Source organism: Mus caroli, chromosome 14, assembly GCF_900094665.2.
Source record: "Mus caroli chromosome 14, CAROLI_EIJ_v1.1, whole genome shotgun sequence".
NCBI classification, from domain to species: Eukaryota; Metazoa; Chordata; class Mammalia; order Rodentia; family Muridae; genus Mus; species Mus caroli.
Window position 1 is genome coordinate 21,663,712 of NC_034583.1, and position 19,083 is coordinate 21,682,794.

Below are 19,083 nucleotides of genomic sequence, written 5' to 3' on the forward strand. Positions count from 1 at the left end.
CACAGATCTATAGCCAACAAAGAGGTTTGGGTAAACAACTGATATCAACTATAATTGTATATAATTGTATATAGATGGGTACACATTTAATTAAAATGAGAGAATAGACCAAATTCTTAGGTATTCTATAGAATGTGATGCTATTTGTGGGAAAACGTGGGCTTGGGTCAGCATGATGGTTCAGTGGATAGAGACACTTGCTGTTAAGCCTAAACACTGAGCTCAGTCCCCAGCCCCCGCCCCCCATGGTAGAAGAGAACAGACTCCTGAAAGTTATCAACTGACATCCAAAGGTAACACGCGCTAAAATGTAGGATAATTTTTAAGTATGTGGGTGCATAGAGAGAGAAACATTGAAATAATTGTATCAAATGGAAAAAGAACAGAAAATCTGCATTGTCTAAAAGATCTACATGTTTAATGCATTCAAAAGCAATCATCACAGAAATTCAGTGTTAATTCATTGCCTTCCAATGTGAATTTGCTACTCTATCTGACCCATTCACTTAAACAATAGCAGAGATCACGATTCTGTCATGAAGGGTTCACATAAAAATATTCAGACTTCCCAGTCATCGCAATAACTGTAGGTCATCTTTATTCACGCTGAAAATGAATGGACAGATGCAAAGTGACGGGTAATGTAACCTCCAGCAGACTTTATTCTCTGACAGGATAACTTACAGTAAAGAAAAATATTTTTCCTCAACTCTTCCATAATAGCTAGCTGTCTCCTTTTAATTATCTTAATCACCCTCTCCCCATTATTGCTTTGACACTGTATATCTTAATGAACTTACATAGATAACTTCAAGTGATTGGTCTTGTTAACGGAACAATAAATTCTGACAGATAAAGGATGTAAGGTGTAATTAGTTAGCCCCTCTTCTTCTGTGAATTCCTGATACTTCTCTGAGACATAATTAAAGATTAATAAGAAAGATTGTCTTGAATTTGCTGCTACTTATCTATAAATGCTTTGGGATGTGTGAGGTCCAACCACATTTACATTGTCCCATGGAGGCTGGCAACTAGGGGATTCCTAGTGGAAAGTCAGTGGAGCCTTGATCTGAAAGCCTTCCTGCAAAGGGGGAGGCCCTGAACGCAATGTCTTTGTGGTAAGATGGTCGAGGGGACTCGATACATTCTCTCCACTTCCACACGAAAGATCTGCAGCATGGTGAGGTCAGACCTGAGACTTCACTGTGTAGTCTCCTGACCGCCAGTTGGAGACAGTGACTGATGATGCCCCATGCCTCTATGTCTTCCTGCTATGGGCACAGGACTGAGGCGAAAAGTCAACATAACGAGCTACTGGGGATCTGTGGCTGTGGGCTGCACACACAGGGTAGTCTATTGACAGTAGCTACTATTATTTATTCTATGGGTCCTTAAACTTTGACTATGTGTTAGGCATTGTCCTTGGAACCATGCCTGTATCTTAAAACAACCTCTGCATTCCCAGGAGATAATGGTCTCTTCCTTTTCCAATTGTTCTTCAGAGCTTTGAATTTTTTCTGTGACCTATTTATTTGACAGATGCTCATTTGTGTGCACATGTGTGTGCATGAGTGTGTGCAGGAGAATGCAAACATGCACATGTGCCTAGGCAAGGAAAAGGTGTGACTTTCTGAGTCCTGGGGATTGACTAGCGCTGTCAGACTTAGGAACAAGCCCCTTTACTCACTGGACCATCTTGCTGGCCTATCTCAATGGCTTTTTAAAACCTATAGCTATTGGGTCCTTTGATCTGTGGTTATGCCTTTTGGTCTGGAGGTCTCATCGGCATCTGGCAACCAAGCAACACCCTTGCCACTTAAACATCTGTACCTTAACCTAGAGAACACACGTTGGTGTTCTGTTTCTGTAGAGGACTGCCCTAACATAGGGCTCAATGACAACATGCTCTGTCCAAAGGTATGGGAAAGTACACACAACAGAGCTTCATCACCACCAGTGCATTGTCTCAACTCCAATGCCCAAGCTCTGTGCTCCTTGCCACACTGCCTCCATTGTCACTGGTATCAGAGCATACCTAAAAGTACACCTGTATAACACATCCAAGTGCCCCATTGCTCACTACAGGTGGGTGGTAGAAGTTTCTTGTGACTACAGTCTTTGAAAAGAGAGATATGTCTTTGAAAGGGGGAGGGAAGGGTCTTAAGGACATGATAATCACATCAAAGAACTCCACAGAATAGAAAGAATTACAAACAGGAAACAGAATATATATCTTTCTTGCATGTCTATATCATTGCCCAGCTTTGGCATGCTCTCTGGTCTCCAGCTGCCTGTGTCTGGACCCTGGACATTTCACGGACACTATCTGAACTTCCTCAACCCAAGCTAGGCCCCAACTCCTGCCATGGCTGTGAGGGGGGAAGGTCATACCACTTTCCAGCCACCTGTCAGTCCTTTCTTTTTCTTGCTGTTACCATCATGGACAGTGGGTTGATCTGGCTTAAAGTTCATTATCCTATGAGAAAGTCTTAACAGCTTGTGGGACATCTTTGCTAAGTCTATTCTCCAATACCCCCCACCCCAAAAGGTTAGAGAGGCTGTTTGCTGCCCTCAAAGAAAGCAATGCATTCTACAGCATTCTCTTTCCCTGGAAGACTCTACTCTCCCTGACTCAGGGAATAGCACATAACCAGCCATCATGCTCTGCTCTGAAACCCTACATGTCACACTGCAATGATGCAAATGACCCAAAGTACAAAGAAAGCACAGAGCAGGCACACTCACCGTGATGATGTTGAAGAAGTCATCATCACCCAGAGTATCCAGTATTGAGGACACTGTTTGCTTGGCAATGGTCAAGCGGAGTCCTTTCATGCTCCCACTGACGTCCACCAAAATGACGACATCCTTTGGAGAAGTTGCTGCCTGGATGTACCTAAGTGGAGGAAAGATTAAGGAACCATGAATTGCGGCCTCTCTTCAAATTTCCTCTCAAAATTGACTAAGAGATGTAAGCACTGCCTACCATTTTCTGTTCCTGCAGTCAAAGGCAATGACTCCATTCTCATCTGGTTCCCATTTAATCCCTAGAAGAAAAATGGGCTTATAAGAAACCTTGAGACTTCAAATGGTTATTTGTAGTACTTCAAGGCTGCTCTGCTTTGCTGACCAAATAGATGGGGTGAGAAGGCACAACCCAGCAGCTCCTCACTGACTGCTCATCCATCTCTGGGAAGCGCCCTCGGGTAGGCCTGCAGCAATCAGGGCCTTAACCCACTTGTTTCAGAAAGCTGTGGTGAATGGAGACTACTCTCTATGCAGAGACGATGCAATTCCAGCCCCTTTCACAGCTAGGAATGAAGATGGCCAAGACCATTTCTCACAGTCCAGCAAGGGGCTGAAGCTGCTGGCATCACTCAAAGGTCTCTAGGCAGTGTCTGGCCCCATCACCAAACCCTAGTGACATCATGTCTATAACATGGGCCAGGGAAATATCATGTGATCTGATGGTTCCAACTCAACAGTTGTTTCCTTCCTGCTGTTGTTTTAAAGCTCAGAAATTTGGCCTGTCTTTATATGCTGAAATGAAATGGTCCCAATTATTGAGCAAAATGGATCCAGGTCTTTTGAATTCAGACCTTGAAGCCAAAGGATGTTTTCCCATACACAAATCTTATCAAGCAACTTTAGGAAAACCAGCAAGGACATAACCAAGGATGGCATTCTCCATGTAAATCTTACTTTAAGAATGAGTGAGGTGGTTTGAATAAATATGGCCTCCATAGATTCATGTGTTTGATTGCTCAGCTTTAGGGAGTGGCACTATTAGGAGATATAGCCTTATTGGAAGAGGTGTGGCCATGTTAGAGTAAGTGTGTCACTGTGAAGATGGGGCTTTGAGGTCATATATACTCAAGGTATACGTATACCACTGTGACAGTCTCCTTCAGCTACCTACAGATCAAGATGTAGAACTCTCAGCTCCTTCTCCAACAACATGTCTGCCTGCATGCTGCCATGCTTCCAGACATGATGATAATGGACTTAACCTCTGAAACTGTAAGCCACCCCGAATTAAATAGTTTCTTTTATTAAGAGTTGCCATGGTCATGGTGTCTCTTCACAGCATTAAAACCCTTACTAAGGCAATGATGTTTTGTTTCAGGGGCAATAAGATTACTCAGCAGGTAAAGGCAGTTATAGCAAAGCTTGACTGTGTGAGTTTAATCCCCCCAACCCATGATAGCAGAAGACAACCACCTCCCCCAACTGTCCTCTGTCTCACGCACACATACATAATGTGACATGTGCACACATGTAGTCATGCATACAAATACTCCCATTCACACACACACAGTAAATAAAAATACGTATCCATTTTCATTCACTTAAAAATAAAATGAATTACTGCTTTAAAACAAGTTAGGATATATTGCTCTCGGCCAGCAGTGCTGATCGTGACTAAAGGACTTCAAATAGATTTTAAAGGAAAACAAAATTACAGAACAATTATTTTCATAGGTGGAATTCCTGGTTTAGGATGCAGCACTGATGGCTTCTTTCCCAGCTCCCAATGGCCAGATTCTTGACCTTGCCCGGGTAATAACAGGCTAGGTCAAGGGAACATTCCCAAACTACTACCCAGGTATCCCACAGCGACACTCTGTTCTACCATCATTATACCCATGCTTCTACCTGCACTGGGACCTACTTTACAGGTCTTCCCTCCAGAATTAGAAAGCAGAAGAATAAAAGAGAGCCAAGTAAAAGTCATTAAGTATAAAGATAAAATATAACTGATACAATATTGTACAATGAGGGGCCGTAATATGTTTTATTCCTAACTTCTATGGCACAGTTTTCTGGAAATCTTGGCGTAGTTAGGATGGCACAGTCCTATTTTCTTTTTCATTTTAAAAATGTGTTGATCCAGTCAACGAGCTCAGCAGATGATGCTTGTATTCATCATGTGTGTTGGTAAGACATGTGCCTATCTCTAGACACTGTAGGTAATCTCCCTCTGGCTCTGCCAGTCTTCTTCCCATGACATCTTTACTGCTGTGCACTCTCCCAAACCTTCTAAGAAGGGACTGGAGGTGGAGTTGAAATGAGAATACTGCCTTGCATATGGGCTTGTGACTCTCGGCATCCCCACAGGCACTGTTCGCACTGGTGCCTTTCTAAACATCCCTATCAGGTTAGTCTTCTGGCAAAACTAGCAAGGGATGCAATCCCAGCAAAAAAGTAGACACAGAAGAGGGTGACCCTTGACACAAGGGCCAGCTTGACACAAACTAGAATCACCTAAGAAGGAATCTCAATGGAGGGACTGCACACAGACACTCAAAAAGAAATCACAAGTGCCCATGTTGCCAGAGCACACATGTGCCTGGGGTCACTAACAGGAAAAAGACACCCCAAGCATGAGATGATGGTGCATTACTCTACCAGGGCTGCTGTAACAAAGTACTACCTGAGAGGTGGCTGCTCAGTTGTGTGCTCCAGACATGTGCATGCTAGAAGCTTTTGTGCAAACTGTCAGAGCACATGCTCCTGTGATCCTCACTGGAACATCCTGAGAGGTGGAAAGCAACCAATGACCCCCCGCCCTTGCCAGAGAAACAAGGATATTGTGGAGCACTGGAAGACACCAATTCTCCAACACAGCACACAAGACTTCAAGTGTCATGAGCTTAGACACAGCTTCATGCTCGATCTTGCTGTCACAGGGTCTTTGTCACCTGTAACCTAAATTTCTGATGAAGATGATTTCCACAGAGGGAACAGCTTCCCAAGGGCACACTGGGGAACTTGACTTCTGCTACCTAATTCGCCCTCTGATTTGCAAGTCCTTACTCGTGGCTTCTAATAAACCTAGGGCTTAGGAAGCACTTGTGAGAAGCAAGGAAAGCACATGTTGCCTAAGGTCAGGTACATTGGTAGCACCCCGTGCTTTTCCTATACTGTAAAAATGAACAGAAGCATCCTGATAGGGAAAACACCCTGCAAAAACGTACAATGTGGCTCCCTCCCTCCCTTCACTGAATGGACCAGGAGACAAGAGAAGAGCTCTGTCTGGAACCAATTCCAAAGTCAAGTGGTCATGTGACATCATTCAGGGCAACTACATACATTCATAAGACTGTACCCATGCACTTATTAATGTGGAAAAGATAGAGGCATTCTATGGACTCAAAATCATGCTGAGAATATCATAAAACAACTGCAGGCATTTTGACTAAACTGATCTAACAAATGCCTCATCTATAAATAAACCTCCCAATTACATGAGTCCTTTATGGTAAATTCCTTTGTTTTCCTTTGTTTTCCTTGCAACTATCCTTGAAGGACTTCTTGTTGGTAGAGACAGTTGCTGACTTCTGGCTTCTACTTATCCTTTCCACTCTCACCCCAAAGCCACCTTGGTCAGATAGCCAGCCATCCAGTTGGCTGCAGGCGTCCATGCCCTACACACTCCAGTCTTACCAATGTGCATCAAAGTTGTTCTGTTGAGCACATTGAGGCAGACTGCAATTTGGTGACATTGAAACTTTAATGGTCCACTGTTTATTATAACATTGCCTGCAACAGGATGCTTATTGCTTAAATGGCAGTGAGCTCCATGAGGAAGCCTGTGTGCCCTGCTGAACAGGGCCCTTGGGAACCATTGAATAATCTGGCGAGGCAGATGCCCCCATAGGCAAGTCTCAGGCCACAGATGCTGTGTACAGGGCAAACAGCTCCTCAAGGCGGCAATGATGGCTCTCCGCAGCAACCTCAAAGACATCAGGTGCCTAGTCTTACTTAATGAAAACATAAAAGCCTCTGCCTAATTGCTCCAAGATTGTGCAGTGTGTTTCCTCCCTTCCTTTGGGTTGAGCTTGTTAATTCCTACATCTGTGATGCTGGAACAATTGCAGCCTCAAGTCCTGTTTTCACAACTTGTAAGCAAAATTAAAACTTCCCTTTTTAATTAAAATTTAAACCAAGCTAGAATTAAAACCCCACTGCAACGCAGAGGCCTAGGAAAGCCCCAGAAGGAACACCTGTTCTGAGAGTGTGACAAACAAATGCTAGAAATGTGCTGACCTGGGGGAGTTGCTGGGGTCTCTCTAGAGGGATGTCACCCTCTGCCGTGCCTTGGCTGGTTCAACCTCTGCCTACATGGTAAGCCACCTCTATAGTCAGGGAACCCAAGTGCACATTCCCTATTACTTTCAACATTTAGTCAGAATTTAATTTTGCCCCATATGACTTCATCTACTAACCCTGATGACAATGATCATAGAAGCATCAAGAGCAGAAGTAATAATAAAAACACCAAACTCGGGCGTGGTGGCGCACACCTTTAATCCCAGCACTTGGGAGACAGAGGCAGGCGGATTTCTGAGTTCGAGGCCACCCTGGTCTTCAGAGTGAGTTCTGGGACAGCCAGGGCTACACGGAGAAACCCTGTCTCGAAAAAAAAAACAAAAAACAAAACAAAAAAAAAACACCAAACTCTTCTCTGGAAGATGAAATATGGTACATCTTGCAGGCTTTCATTGGTTGATCTATGAACTAACTTCCTGAGAAAGATGCTGAAAGCCAGACACAAGTTTCTGCTATCAATGTACTCTGTGTGTGTGTGTGTGTGTGTGTGTGTGTGTGTGTGTCCCTATACATACTGGCACCTCCTCCTTTTTGTTCCTATTCTGTACACTGACAAAAGGAGCCAATCTTTCATCTTCTTCTAAAGGAAAGGAGAAGACTGTTAAGCATGAATTTGAAGAGGAACACAACACCATTCATGGAGGCTGGGGTTGTCAACTTAGGTACACTCACCTGGGTACTGTCTGAAAAAGCCCTTTGCACTTCCAAAGTACTGCCATATGAGAGATGGATCCCGATCAAAGTTATCCACAAAAACTTTGTTTAGAGATTCAGACCAATACACTCCATTGACAATGGCAGGATCTGAGAATAAAGAGAACAAGGTGACATTAGGAAGCAGAGGGAGCCAGGTCACAGGTGCCAGACTTCAGGGTTCATTCACACAGGTGGCCCCCACTGTAGATTCTAAAACTAAAACGCTGAGCCCCAGAGATGCCATGCACTTGGGACGACGCTCCTGTCCTGCTCTATGAGCCACCCAGGGGCCTCCACTCTGGTGGCTTATTGAAAGTGCACATCCTTGTATTATTCAGTTTTGATTTGACAGAGAGCATGGTCCTTAAAAGCTGGTGTTGTTAGCATCAGCCTCCTGATTTCCAGAACTCAGTGTTCAAAAGGAAGCATGGGCTTTCTCTTCCTGTAGTCTTCTCAGCTGACACAGCTCTCCTCCAACTGGGACTGACAGACTCTCCCTTTCTGCTAAGTGGAATGTGAGGCCTATAAGGGAAGAAGTCACCTCTTGTCACTCATCCTTTGACCTCACGTGGCTGGATGAGAAGATGAGATGACAAATGGCTGCATAGATGGGTCTATGGGTGGATGGGTGCACAATAATGGATAAAAACAAAGGTTGTTCTTCAGAAAACACATCTTTAGGGCACTGTGGTGCTCTCAGGACTTAGGAGCTAGGAGCAAAAAGGTCAGAGGTTCAAGGCCAGCCTGGACTAACCAAACAGTCTAAGCTCCACAGTAAGACTCTTTCTAAAAGACAGTTGCTTTTCTGTCCTATAGCTATATTAACAAGTCTTTTCACCTTCCCCTTGAAAGTCCAAAGATAATTCTTTGTGTTTTCTTCACATATTTAAAAAATGAAAGCAAAGGAAAAGGAGGAGAAAGAAGGTTTGGGTGGCAGAGTTTGCTCTGTGGCTTTCCATTGTGTGCTTATTCCTCTTCATCCCTGAAGACAACACTTCAAAGTGGGGCAATGCCCAGCCTCCGCAATCAGGTCTGAAAGGAATTGCTCATTGGCCCCTGTATGAATAGGTAAATGTATCAAGCGTACAGACCAGAAAACAATAGGGGAACTGCTCCCTGCTCCCCTCTCATGGGGAAACAGGGAGCTTACCTGCTTCTGTCTTTTACAAAGGCTCTCTAGTCTAGACTCCCATAACACTGAACAACTGTATGGGGACTGGAACTGTGACAAGAGGTGAGGTCTTTTACAAAACTGCATCAACAACTGGGAGGCAATCCTCTAGCCTGTGCTTTCTTTCCTTGTGTACAAAATAGTGACAAGGCCCATACCAGAGACCCTTCTGAAAATTTCAACACATTCAGCTAATAGTAGAAAGCACCCACAGAGCTGTCCCATGCACCCAAAGCTCACACCAGTCTCCAGAATCTCCTGTGGAATTCTGACTCACAGCAATCCCACCATGGCATGCCCATTTCTAAGATTCCTGATACTTCAGAGGTGGGAGGGATGAGGACAGATTTTGCCATCCTGGCCTCAAGTTGCTTAGTATACCAATGGGGACGCGGGGGGCGAATCATCCTAAAAACACTCCTAACGTGAACTGAACTGACAAGGAAACCCACTGGTGGCCCAGGGAATGTGTGGCATTTACTTTTAATTGCCAAACAGATACACTAGAATATCCTGAAAAGAGTGAGGTACTGTCTGGTTCAAATTGAGCTGTGGGCATATATTGCTGTGAGTGAATCAATTGATATGGGAAGACCCAACCCATGGTAGGTGAAGCCATTTCTTGGGTTTGTGTCCTATGCTGTTTAAGAGTAGAGAAAGTGAGCTAAGTTTGCATGGATTCATTTTCTCTCTAGGCTTCAAGTTCCCAACTGTTAGCAATCAGGCACCTCCCTGCCCAGCCTAAAAGGGACCCCTTTGCAATGTTGTCAATCAGGCATCTTCCTAGCCATGCTGTCTTCTAGGGACTCAGAGCTACAACAAGAAACATCATCACTAGCTGCCTGCCCAGAGGCAACACATTTCCATTGACACCCCTGCAGCATGTCCTCCTGTACATACGTCACTGCCCTGATAAACGGTAACATTTTCTCCTGCTTAACCCCTTCTTCCCTTCCTTCCCATCCCCCAGATGCCCAGAGGCAGACTTTAATAAACCTCTCAGGAGAGACCTTGCTGCATGGCATGATTTTGTCAGAATCTAAAGCATAGCTGTTTGACACCATCCCCCTGCTCCCACCATCTTGACCCCCCTGCTAAGATGCACTCTAACATGGAATTGTGAGCTGAAATAAACCTTCTCTCCTCTAAATTGTGGTTAACATGGCATTTATTTTTAATCACATGGCATTTATTTTTAATCACAGCAACAAGAGATGAAGCTAGAACAGTACCCCACCTCTTAAGATGTTTCCTAGACAGAGTTTACAGTTGACAACTGACAAGGTGGCATGCCTAGGACTAGCCTGACTGTCACACCTCTGCCTTACGGTACTCTTTTCAGATAGCATGGGTCACTGGGACTCTGGATTTTATCTCAAAAGTGCCCATTATAACTCCGGTTACTATAATCTACCGCATCATAACCTGGTAGGGTAAGCATGACTGATTCAATCTTATACCATAGAATACTTTTGAGAAAGCCTTTATCCTCTCAATCCTGTAGAACAGACCCTTTTATTATCCCTGCCCAAGCTTGATAGCAATTACTGTGACTCACTCCTGGCTGCAAAAGCCACTTACATGAGCCCACAAACACGCAAATAATGACCCCCCAAAAAACCCATGGCTTTCACCTCCATCGATGGATTAATTATATCAGGCTCACATAAAAACCTTACCACAGTCAGACCAAAACAATTCTTTTCCCTAGGTCGTTGTCCCGACGTGCTGCAGAACTCAGTGTTGTTCAGCTGGGCCAGGTTTGCTTTGAAACTGGCTCAGTTGTGTAATCACCACTCCTGTGATACTGGTGATCCTGGATAGAAGCGGGATGCCCATCCTTCCAGGTGGCATTAAATATTTCAGATAACACTTTCCTTGGCATGTAAAATCATCACAGTGAATGGATTGATTCCAGAGGATCCTCTAGCAAGCAATTTTAATAGATAGCCTATAAGAGCTGCCCATCATTACAGCCAAAAAAGAGACACACATGGATACACAATATGTACAAGGAACTTAAATTCCAAACACACACACACACACGAACATGACACCATGGTTTCTCAACATCAGTACCCTACAGCAGAAGTGCAGTAAGTCAAGAGTAAGTTAAAGCTGCTCAGCTACCCTCCTCAGATCCCAGACCCTTCCAGCCAGGGAGGAAGAGGCTGGACCAGTATTCTAGTCTCATAGTCCTTCTGAGGGAACTACAGAGAATGACCATCTTGCGGTCATTTGTGAGAATCTGAGCATCCTCCCATTCAACAAGCTAAGCCTTTCCTTGTTTGACTTTGGTTTCTAAAGGTTGTCAACAGTCCCCCTTGCCTCACTTAAGATAGTTAATGACTTTTTCGCTATTCTTCACTGGGGTCTTCTTATTCACAATATCCACTGCCCACTCTAAAGAGTTATTCTAGACCTGATGGCCCTACCATCAGAAATTTGTTCATTTGATTCTGGAATCCAGGGCTGATTTGCTCAGGAGCCCATGAGAAGGAGTCTGTCCTGTGCAATGTCCCTCTCCTAAACACCATGTGCTTTGAAATAATCCTGGATTCCTTGGCTTGTAGAGTTGATAAATACTGTCTCCATATTAACATGGGCCACCCTTATGAATCTCTGTGTTAAATAACCCCTACCTTTCCTCATAAGGACACAGGCAGAAAACAAATCCAGACCTTATGCCCTAATAAAGTCACTTCTGCAGGTATAGGAGCCTAGGGCTCAGAAGTTTTAGAGGCTATTATTCCACATGGTATACACACTCTGAATTATTCTCCACAATATATTCTTATTTCATGGTTTGTATATATTTTATATGTATGGGTGATTTTCTTCCATGTATTTATGTTCACTAAATATGTTCCTGATGCCAAAGGAAGTCAGAAAGGGGTATTGGATCTCCTAGAACTGCAATTACAGATGGTTTGAGCCATGATGTGTGTTATGTAAATTGAATTTGAGTCTGCTGGACAGGCAGCCAATACTCTTAACCACTGAGACATCTCTCCAGCCCCTGTATATACTATTTGTAAGATTTGAGTTTAGTAAGAACAGGACTTTTCATAGCATAGGACCTTTACTTAAGCATCAATAATTCTAATTTGTGTGTATATGAACTTGCTGATGAGTCCTGCCTGTATTGTATGCAAGTGTATTTTTTTGAAAATGTAGTTGAGGAAATGTGCCTGCACAAGTGTGTGGCATGTATGTATATATGCTTGTGAGTATGCATTTATGTGCTAGTATACACATGTATACACACGATTGTGGGAGCAAGAGGTTGAAGTTGGGTGTTCCTCTTGATTCCTCTCTACCTCATTCATGGCAGCATATTTTAATTGCACCCAGAGCTCACCAACCTGGCTAGCTACCCTGGCCAGCTTGTTCTGAGGATCCTGACTTAGAGTTAGAATTTTAAGCAGGCCTCCATGCCTACACAGCATTTACCCAGATGCTGGGGATCTGAACACACATGCACAGGAAGAGCTTTACCAACTGAGCCATCTCCTCATCCCCAAAGTCAGTCAAATATATATACCAAACACAAGATTTTCTCTGCAATAAAATGTTTCCAGGTAACAAGGTAGTTTTTCCCACTGTTCCCATCTGCCCTGGACAACCTTATTGTGCATGTCCCTCTAGACAAAGTCCAGAAATAGCATCTGTCCAGCATCCTCCCTGACAAGAAAGACTCACCCCCAATATATCAAGAATGTTCAGCTTTTATCAGAACAGATGCTAGGAGATGCTTGGAGAGAAGGCTGCCACCTTTGTGGTAAATCTACACTTTGTATCTAAAGAGCATCTTCCACATCCCTGACTTGTCTTTGCAATATATCAGACACACCAACAACAAACAGCCTTTCAACTCCTAGTCTATCAAGTGCTTAGTACAGCAAATGGCCCATGAACAACACATCAGTAATAGACAATGATCCTTATCCTGTCCATTAGAAAATACACAAGCCCAGCCCAGGAAGAGCTTCCAGCTTTCATCCTTTCTCCATATATAGCATGCATAGCTGCTTCATCCTCCCAGGATAAGCAATCAGAATCTTCATGGCTATCTCAGTGTTCGAATTTACTCTCCGGACCTCAGTAGTCTGGTACATACTTGATTTTCTTCCCCCAATACCATTTGTTATACATTGAATGAACAGAACTGAATTATTCTCACTTGCCATTTCCTATCACAAAATCTGGGTCCACCCTTGGGAAATCTGAATGAATGTGAGTGGCTATAGAGTTACACAGAAATTGCTTTTCTCTAAAACCATTCTTGGAAGGGAAGAGTCTCAGCTCAGATGCCACAATTTTGCTAGAGAGCTGCTCTTCAGGAAGGTGTATCTTACCTTGGACTTGGTAGTAGACAGGGTCCTCAGACTTGCATAAATAAAACTCTTTGAAGCCAAGCACTGCCAGATATACAGTTACACTGTAATGAGAAGCCTGGGGCCTGAGCCCACATAGCTGCTCTCCAGGGCCAATGTTGGACAAACTTCAGGAGAACGGGTGAAAATTTCATGCCTCTCTTTGAGCAAGTGAATGGCATCTCCCCCATCCAGTCTTACTAGATCATAGATTAAATAATAGAGAGCCTGATGCTAACTATCTCTTACTTCTGTCTCACAGAGCATACTACTGCATGTGGGCTGAATTATAGAGCAGGCTTATTTGCCAAACATTTGCCCTCCTGCTAAATTTCATGATAGGCTAAATATTAATTGCAGGATACTTTTCACAAAGATGGAGTCAATTGCTGGTAGTCTTGGGGCCAGAGGACAAGAAGGATCTGTGGTCCCATGCTGAACTGCTCTGGATGGGGTTCCCAAGAATGCTCAATATTCTTCTTGTCTATTGTCTCAGTGTGTAAATTCGGAGGATTAATTCCCCAGTGAATTTTTATTTCAATGATTAGCCTATGCCTTTCTTTTGTTGCTAAGAATTCTTCCCAGGGGCTGGTGAGATGGCTCAGTGGGTAAGAGCACCTGACTGCTCTTCCAAAGGTCCAGAGTTCAAATCCCAACAACCACATGGTGGCTAACAACCATCCGTAACGAGATCTGGCGCCCTCTTCTGGAGTGTCTAAAGACAGCTACAGTGTGCTTACATATAATAAATAAATAAATCTTAAAAAAAAAAAAAAAGAATTCTTCCCAGGAGCTGGCATTAATTACATCTGCCCCTCTTCCTAAGGTCCCAATGACAAAGAGAGACATGAGTCCACCAAAGTTCATTCTGGGAAACTCAGTGGGTTAATTGGGTTTCTTACAGAGCAAGTAAGGGTTGCTTGTGGGCTGGATGCGCTATCCCTCTAAAGGCCACACTAAAAGTCTTTACCCATCAAGGATGATGGGCTTCCCATAGGCACATAGAAGGGCCCTCAGTCTTCCCTGGCATATATACTGCAGGCCTTCCTGGAGACCACCCACAAGTAGGGCTGAGTCATATACAATAGGTGGTGTGGGGTAGCCAGATACTCTCAGTTAAGGGCCTTCTGACACTCCCTGTCCTTTGAAGAGGTATAAAGAGTCAACAAGCCTCACTTGGATGATATTTTACAAGCAGGCATAGTTGAACTCTCCAACAAGGTGGTTGTTTTTCTTGTAGGATAGTCCTGTACAACACTCCCTTAACTTATTTTAATTTGTATGGAAAAACTATTATATGTTTTTGTTTTCGTATGATCTGGGAAAAAGACACTTAGAACACTTTAAGAGAAAATAATGATAATCAAAATGATGATGATGATAATTAACATTTATCATGTTTTACACTGTACCACAAACTATGCAGCACCTTTCCATGGACTTAAAGACTTCTCTTTCTATCACTATTTTATAGAAACATGACCCTCAAAGCTGTGGAAGTCATTGTCCTAATACATTCCACGTTCCATCACCAATGGCAGAGGTTAACAGAGTTAGCTCCTACAAATGGCCAGAAATGGGAAAGACGGTCATAGCCAATGGCCTCCATTGATCTGACCTATGGGATAAAGCTTCATACAGGTACCCTTCAGACCAGGTGACAGATCTCTTGTGTCTTAGTTGGGGTTTTGATTCCTGCACAAACATCATGACCAAGAAGCAAGTTGGGGAGGAAAGGGTTTATTCAGTTTACATTTCCAGATTGCTGTTCATCACTAAAGGAAGTCAGGACTGGAACTCAAGCAGGTCAAAAAGCAGGAGCTGATGCAGAGGCCATGGAGGGATGTTCTTTACTGGCTTGCTTCCCCTGGCTTGCTCAGCTTGCTTTCTTATAGAACCCAAAACTACCAGCTCAGAGATGGTTCCACCCACATTAGACCCTCCCCCTTGATCACTAATTGAGAAAATGCCTTACAGTTGTATCTCATGGAGGCATTTCCTCAACTGAAGCTCATTTCTCCGTGATAACTCCAGCTTGTGTCAAGTTGACACGAAACTAGCCAGTACAGCTTGGCACAGCCTATCCTGCCTCAGCTACCAACAACAAAATACTGAATCAGGTGGCCCTATGGAGACACTGCAGTAAGACTTTGTGACTCTGGAATGTAATCTTTGTACTTATTGTTGGGAAAACACAGAGTACTCAAGGGGGTGCGGGTTGGCCAGATAAAGTAGGCAGAGCTGGGGAGCAAGTGCAAGCTCCTCTTCAGAGTTCCCCTATGTGTCCATCTCAGTTTGTTGTGCAACATGGTATGCAAGGCCAGTTCATTGCCTCAGCATTCAGAGTTGGGGTCTCTAGAGGGGTCATTTCAAGGCATAAAACCTCAGCTAAAATGCCCTATACATACAGCTATGAACAACCATTTGCTGGTGGGCTACATACAGTGTACAATAACTATGCATTTAGCCTAAGACAAAGTTGTAAACATATTTAAAGTATCATAATATATAATACACATACACACATTGCATTTTTGAAATGCTGTCATGTGGTTCTCAAGTGAGAGCTTTATAGATGGCAGGTTTGTATCCCCATGTCAAAAAGTTGCACATCCTTGTCAGATAAGCACATCTTAAAATGCTTTTGAATTCTAAAGTGGTATTTGATGCACTATACTCAGGCTGGTATCCACTAAGTTAAAACACATAATTTTGTGTGTGACATGTCCCCATTAACCAATTTACTTTGAAACTCTAGCAGAAAGAAAAGCTGTCAACTTCCTTTCTGAGTGTTTGCTCTCACTGGGAAGGAAGAGAACCTTGTGCTGGACACAGTTAGAGCCCAGGTGAGCAGGCCTCTTTTCCTTCTAGTAAATATTAGATAATACCAGCCCCACAAACCTCCCAGTAGCTCCTCTGAAGTTGAGTCATACTTGAAACTTTGCACTGATGCTCAGAGCTGGAATGACCTCCTTATCTTAGAACATCAATAGCCCTACTAACCCATCATGGCCTCCCACTGGGACTCTCAGGCAATATAGTTGGACCCAGGACGCCTTTCCAAATCCCATTCCTTTCCACATCTCATCGAATACAGCTCTGACTCCTGGCCAGTCTCATCCAGGGTTTCTCTTTTTTGACTATGATCTCATTGATAGAAACTATTACTACTTGTAAAGGTTTGGGTATACAGTATCACTCCCCCTACACACCTCATATGTGTTAATGCCCCCAAAGACTTGGGTGTTAAAAGGTTGATCCCAGGTCTTGATGGATGCTGAAAACTTTAGGCTAGTGACTAGCCACATATACTAGATCTCCTGAAGTATTTCCTTGAAGGGTATCTTGTATCTGGATGGTCTTCTTACTTCTGTTTGCTCCTGTACACCATGAGGTAAAGTGCTTTGTGCCATCATAGTTCTCATTATTATGTCCAGCCTCACCTCAGGCCCAAAGCAATATATCTAGTTGGACAAAGACTCAAACATCTACAACCATGAGCCAAAGTAATTTTCCAGAAGAGGCTTATGTCAGGTATTCTGTCACAGGAATGAGACGTTCAAATGACATGGAAAACTGCTCTGGAGAAGGTGGCCCTTCACTGTGACTAGATTATCTTGTGGTTCAGTAGCCCTGAGTATTAGAAGTTGAGAAAAGCTTAGAGAAGAAAGGTAGAGAAATCTTAGATGGCTTTATGGGTAAATCTAATAGGAGTTCAAATGACCAGGATTCTTATAGAAATATGGCCATGAAGAATGTACTATTGGCCAGACACAGTGGGATATGCCTGGATTTAGAGGACTTCGCAAATGAGGGCAGGGATGGGGATCCTTAACTACATATCTGTTCTGGCTAGTTTTGTGTCAACTTGACACAAGCTGGAGTTATCACAGAGAAAGGAGCTTCAGTTGAGGAAATGCCTCCATGAGATACAACTGTAAGGCATTTTCTCAATTAGTGATCAAGGGGAAAGGCTCCTTGTGGGTGGGAACATCTCTGGGCTGGAAGTCTTGGTTCTGTAAGAGAGCAGGCTGAGCAAGCCAGGGGAAGCAAGCCAGTAAAGAACATCCCTCCATGGCCTCTGCATCAGCTCCTGCTTTTTGACCTGCTTGAGTTCCAGTCCTGTCTTCCTTTGGTGATGAACAGCAGCATGGAAGTGTAAGTCGAATAAACCCTTTCCTCCCCAATTTGCTTCTTGGTCATGATGTTTGTGCAGGAATAGAAACCCTGACTAAGACAATATCCAATTAGATTCCATATGGGCTACATGAGAACCTATCTCAAAAACAACAACAGACTGCATTTCAGATGGTAATTAGGATTCTACAAAGAATATGACCAGGGGCCATATATGTTATTTTGTACAAAGAGTCTCTGTATATTTTTTCAGTATCTTGAGACATTCAAGAAGATGAATTTAGAAGCTGAGGACAAATTAGTCTTGCAGAGACAATTCCAAGACAGTCTATGGCATGGTTATTGCTGGATGCTTTTAGATGGGTTGATAGTGAATGTTTGGAATAAAGAACAGAGGATAGAACTTAAAAAAAATCAGCAATTTGGCCAGAAAAGAAAAACATTTAAAATCATGAAAGATGCAGTTGTCAAAGAGATGGTACTACAGAAAAGAAGCAAAATACATTGTACCAAGACAGTGGATAAGATACCTTGAGCACACCTCAGAAATCAGAAAGACACCATTCATAATAGGCTCTGGGATACAAAGTATAAACTTGTAAAAAATATTTTTCATGAGAAAAGAGTACCATGAAAAGATTTCCCTTTTTGTACTACCTCAGGGACATATACAGAAGTTTTCCCTGTGCACAGAGTACACAGAGGCTGCTAATAACTATGGTCCAAGGGAGGGTGGCTACTTTTTTAGCAGGCAGAAGACCCCCACACCTCCCCATGATGATTGTTTTGTATGCTGACATGCAGAATACAAGATTTATGGGCTCATAGATGCTTCTATCTGGTTTTCAAAGGCAATCCTGGGGAGCTAGGAAATATGTTACAGGGTCATGGACCTCTCAAGCAATCCCCAAGAGAAGGAGCTGTGGAGATGAAGTCAAAGAGGCAATGACGAATGCAGGAAGTTGAAGATGCCAGGAATGTGAAATGCATGCCAAGGAAAGCCACAGTCATTGAGCAGAGGTAGCCCAGGGGAGAAGCCATGTGTTTTATAGCCAGCAATGTATGAACAGGGCTATCCATTCCCTTGACAGTTCATACCATGTTACCACATATGCAGGATTCCAGACACAAAGCAGCAGGATTACAGAAGTGTTTGTTCTGCTGGGTCTCAATCTTATTGTGATCCCATCCAGCCTATCTATGTCCTCATTCTCCACCTTTAAAATTCTGCTCTTTTCTAACATATGTGTGTGTGTGTGTGTGTGTGTGTATATATATATATATATATGTGTGTGTGTGTGTGTGTGTGTGTGTTATGTATATAATCTATTTTTTGTCTTTTAAACTGGCTTAGAATTAACAGTCTTTCTTGAGTCACAGATAACTTTTTTCTCAGTGGCTTACAGCTAATAGTTTCTCTTGAGTCTCAGGAGAGACTGTGGACTTTTGAGAGGTGCTCAGACGTTTAGAGATGGGCCTAGTTGGAGGAAGCAAGCCACCAATATCATGTTAGTGTGCGAAAGCATTGCCTACCTCAATATCATGTTAGTGTGCGAAAGCATTGCCTACCTCAATATCATGTTAGTGTGC

At 43.3% G+C, this 19,083-nt stretch overlaps 1 protein-coding gene across 2 annotated transcripts in view; it reads right to left on the reverse strand.

Annotated features, from left to right (window-relative positions):
* Positions 1 to 19,083, reverse strand: part of Cacna2d3 (calcium voltage-gated channel auxiliary subunit alpha2delta 3) — an 810,117-nt gene that overhangs the window by 434,689 nt on the left and 356,345 nt on the right. For both annotated transcript variants that reach the window (XM_021181598.1, XM_029469011.1), the window contains exons 6-8: positions 7,786 to 7,917; positions 2,987 to 3,047; positions 2,746 to 2,896 (exon numbers count right to left, since the gene is read on the reverse strand). In XM_021181598.1, coding sequence (XP_021037257.1) covers positions 2,746 to 2,896; positions 2,987 to 3,047; positions 7,786 to 7,917 — 344 coding nt within the window. The remainder of the gene's footprint in view (positions 1 to 2,745; positions 2,897 to 2,986; positions 3,048 to 7,785; positions 7,918 to 19,083) is intronic.